The sequence below is a fragment of the Trachurus japonicus genome, chromosome 4 (assembly GCF_045865225.1).
Source record: "Trachurus japonicus isolate A0001 chromosome 4, Traja_1.0".
NCBI lineage: Eukaryota > Metazoa > Chordata > Actinopteri > Carangiformes > Carangidae > Trachurus > Trachurus japonicus.
The window spans coordinates 28188686-28192898 of record NC_140910.1 but is presented as its reverse complement, the minus strand read 5'-3'; the positions used below and the strand labels follow the sequence as shown (position 1 = coordinate 28192898).

Below are 4213 nucleotides of genomic sequence, written 5' to 3'. Positions count from 1 at the left end.
ACATTGCGGTGGTTTATTCGTGTCAAGAAAATGTATGATCTGTGGCACGTCGGGCTGAAATCACAGCTTCGTACATATAGAGGAGGGAGGGGGGATCGTTTTTTATTCTTGTGGCGTGTGGCGCTGTTGATTGGGATGTCTGGGGGAGGTTTGATAGATGGCTTAATTGCGTGTCGTCCCAACTTGGAGAGAGCTGGGAGTGGGAGGGGAAGAACGAGGAGAGGAGAGGAGAGGGGAGAGCAGTGGGGCTTTAACGCTGCCGAGAACGGCAAGTGGACTTGGGCCAGATTTGACGAGAGGGCTGGAGGGAGGGGGGCGGCTCTGTTCGTCACTGATTTCAGTGAGATTTGCAGAGTGCGGATGAGGAGAAAGGGTGGTGGGGGCTCTCGCAGAGGGAAGAAAGATTTGTGAAATGATAGGTGGTCGCGCTTTGTTTGGCTGGACTGTTGCGCGCAATAAGTCGAGGGCTTTTCGCGTTTCCTCCACTTGAGACATTGTTAAGGCGGTCGATGGCCACCCGGCGCGCCACACTGCACCACGTCCTGCCGCTGTGATACCCAGCGGAGCCCGTGTGACGAGCCGACCGAAGCCCTGGACACTCAGTCTCCGGTGGATAACCAGCTCCCCCCTCCTCCGCCACCACCACTCTCTCTTCCTCTTCCTCTCTCTGTCAGTGCGTACCCGCCGTGCGTTCTTCATGCGTCAAGGGAGCACCGTGCGTAACGGGAGAGTCGTGCGTAACTGGAGACAGATTTCACTCCATTTTGCGCTGGGGCTCTGAGGACCACTGGCGGTGTAACGCTCACTTGCAAGGACACTGATCCGGCTGGGTCGACATATTTCTCCTCTGAAACATCTCGCAGTGCAGTTCGTCTTTTCTCCCTCCCTCCTCTCCTCTCTACGCCAGTCGTACGTCAGACATGACGACCGAGACCCCTCAGCAGCAGCTGGACCCTCCGCCTCCTCTGAGATCCAGCCCGGCGTCCGGCGTCCTGCACCCCGCCATGCTGAGCTCTCAAGCCGCCACAGAAAGTTCGTCCACCGCGGTCAAAGGGAAAAAGACCAGCTCTGGTTTGAGGCGACCGGAAAAGCCTCCGTACTCCTACATCGCTCTCATCGTCATGGCCATCCAGAGCTCCCCCACCAAGAGACTGACACTCAGTGAGATCTACCAGTTTCTCCAGGCTCGCTTCCCATTCTTCAGGGGCTCGTATCAGGGCTGGAAGAACTCGGTGCGGCATAATCTTTCGCTCAACGAGTGCTTCATCAAGCTGCCCAAAGGGCTGGGCAGGCCGGGGAAAGGCCACTACTGGACCATCGACCCGGGCAGCGAGTTCATGTTCGAGGAGGGCTCGTTTCGTCGCAGACCCAGAGGCTTCAGAAGAAAATGTCAAGCTCTGAAGCCCATGTACCGGATGATGAACGGGATCGGCTTCGGCACCTCCATTCTCCCACAGAGCTTTGACTTCCAGGCTCCATCCGCGACCCTCGCCTGTCACAGCAACAGCTACAACTTGGACATGATGAGCAATTCAATGGCCGGGGGCTACGACGGACTGAGCGGCGGCCACCACGTACCCCACATGTCCCCCAGCCCCGGCTCCACGTACATGGCGAGCTGCCCCGTGCCGCCTAACGGGGAGTACGGGCCGGACAGCAGCAGCAGCCCCGTACCGTCCTCTCCGGCCATGGCCAGCGCGCTGGACGGCCACTCCCCGTACGCCAGTACATCCGCACACTGGGCGTCCTCCGGCGGCTCTCCGTACATCAAGCAGCAGCCTCTCGCCTCCAGCAGCCCCGCATCCTCCGGTTTACACTCCGGCATGTCGCCTTACTCCCTGGAGCAGAGTTACCTCCACCAGAACGGCAGGGACAGCCACTCCACCGACCTATCAGGTACCACAGACCCATCCACCGACGAGCCATAGCGTAAAGGCCTGTAGGTCTGAGAGTTAAATAAAAAAAAAATAAAAAAAAGCACGACATTAAATCAGGTTATAACATCCACACAGGCCTTGAAGCACCAGATGTAAACCATTGATCTCTATCTGCAGCAGCAGGCCTGTGACAATTTAAAGATGTTTTCAAAGAATGAAAACTCAATTATTTATCTCATATTTGACTTATATAACCAACATTTAAAAACAGAAATGCAATACTTTTTAACCTACTTTATATAAATTCCTGCACACTTACAAAATAAAAATCAAACATGATTAATTTCAGTTCTAGTCTCTATCTAATCTAATTTGTATTTTTCCTCTCTAATATGAACTAACCTGGACATTTGTGGGTTACAATATAATTTAACGACTGTTTGATTCATTCTATTGAATAATAAAATTGCATTGAATGTTAATTGGATTATAAAGGCCACACAGGAGCATGCACTGCTGGGGCCTGTTTATTTAGTGAAATAGCTTCAGTTTTCCTAAATGATTTTTAAACCAATACACAGATATGGTCCAGGAGCTGCTGGGTCTGTGTGTAGTGATACAACATGAGTCCCTGTGGTGCACAGCACAGTTTGCAGGTTTGCACAAAACCGACAATGGTGTCTTCACGGAAAGTTTTTCTCTCTCTCTCTCTCTCGGCCAAATGAACAGATGAAGGAAAACAGCTATTCTGTGATCGCGCTCTTAATCCACCTCCCCGGTTCACGCTCATTTACTTTCTCACAACACACGGAGGCTTTAACTAAAGTCTGGGGGATTTCACCGAGGCGAGCAAACCCAAACCCAACGCTGTGGAGCCCCGAAAGGAAAGAAAGGGGGTCCCAGGGGTTAACTAAACAAAGACTGCGCAGGTCGCTCGTCGGACCACACCGGCGGAGGATTTCAACCTCAACCGCCGCCCGGCCGCGTACTATCCACAAGAGACGGAAGGCCTAGTTAAACTTTACGCAGCGTCTTAATTGAGCCAGGACGGAGGATAAACGGGCTGCAGGACTGTTAACAGCAGCAGCAGCAGCAGCAGCAGCAGGGTTGGTGCGGGAACAGGACTGTCAGTCAGTCAGTCAGTGTGTGTGAACGGGCAAAGGGCTGCGAGCTGCTGTGGCCCGGAGGAGGATAAAGCCTGCTGTCTTCCCCCTGAAAAACACTCTGGGCACATCTGGAGTCCTTATGACCTTGAAGCCGCAGCAGCCTCCACATTTATTTTTCTGTTTCTGGAAAGAGAGGCTCACTCACACAGACACAGACACACACTCTCAGTCTGATTAACCCTCACACACACACACACACAGAGAGAGAGGGAAAAATACCTCATATGCACACATTACAGATGCTGAGAATAAACCTGTAAAAATAAAAAAGCCTTTCATAAAAACAAGAAAAAAGGAAGATGTTCTGCCTTTTAAAACGGTGCAGCTGCTGCGCTGTCACACCTACTGGGAGGTTTATATATTATAGACGTAAATATCCAACAATTACCATTAAGAAAAAATAATTTATCTCTGCTCCTATGCAAATAAATATCCAATAACAACTGAAAATGTCTGAGGCAGTCTGGAATTAAATAGTTTTATTAATAATATATATAATAATGAATTAAGCAAAACAAGGCCTATTATTTCAGGCCTATGCGACAGCGACAACTATTTATCTATCTATCGAATCTGTAATGTTTTATTTTGAAAATATTTTGCATGTAAAATCACCTATTTCTAGTCAAATCAAACTTTCTGCGTAAAATAATTGGATTAAACATCTGTTTTATGCTCACAGTGATATACTAACAGCTGTCTCTGTCTTTCTCTCGTGCAGTGGGGATCCCTCGTTATCAGAGCCACTCGTCTGTGTGCGACAGGAAAGATTTTGTGTTGAACTTTAACGGCATCTCGTCCTTCCACCCCTCGGCCGGAGGATCCTACTATCACCACCACCACCACCACCCCCACCCCCAGAGCGTGTGTCAGGACATCAAACCCTGCGTGATGTGAGCTCTCTCTGTGTGTGTGTGTGTGTGCGTGCGTGCGTGTGTGTGTGCGTGTGTGTGTGCGCGTGTGTAAGTGTGTGTATGTGTGTGTGTGTGTGTGATCACAGTCAGACTGCAGGTCCGTCACATCACAGCACAGAGGCACGTGGACAGTTTGACTTTTTGTTTTTGCTTTAAAAAAAGAAAAAAAAAAATCTGAAGGATTCAAACCAGGATGTATTTGTGTTCGCGCTCATGTTTGCCTCCTCCATGCAGCCGAAGCTTCTTCTTTTTTTTT

The 4213-nt window shown here is 50.1% G+C and overlaps 1 protein-coding gene across 1 annotated transcript; it reads left to right on the top strand.

Annotated features, from left to right (window-relative positions):
- The first annotated feature begins 349 nt into the window (after positions 1–349).
- foxf2b (forkhead box F2b) lies at positions 350–3992 on the top strand. Its single transcript, XM_085775077.1, has 2 exons — positions 350–1896; positions 3765–3992. The coding sequence occupies exons 1-2, from the start codon at positions 921–923 to the stop codon at positions 3938–3940; spliced, it is 1152 nt and encodes a 383-aa protein (XP_085631203.1). The 5' UTR covers positions 350–920; the 3' UTR covers positions 3941–3992.
- The last annotated feature ends 221 nt before the right edge of the window (positions 3993–4213 follow it).

What these genes read in the sequence shown, in the direction of transcription:
- foxf2b (XM_085775077.1), top strand. Translation starts at nt 921, where the DNA reads ATGACGACCGAGACCCCTCAGCAGCAGCTGGACCCTCCGCCTCCTCTG. An exon ending in CCACTCCACCGACCTATCAG is followed by an intron (nt 1,897 to 3,764) that starts GTACCACAGACC and finishes TCTCTCGTGCAG; the next exon opens with TGGGGATCCCTCGTTATCAG.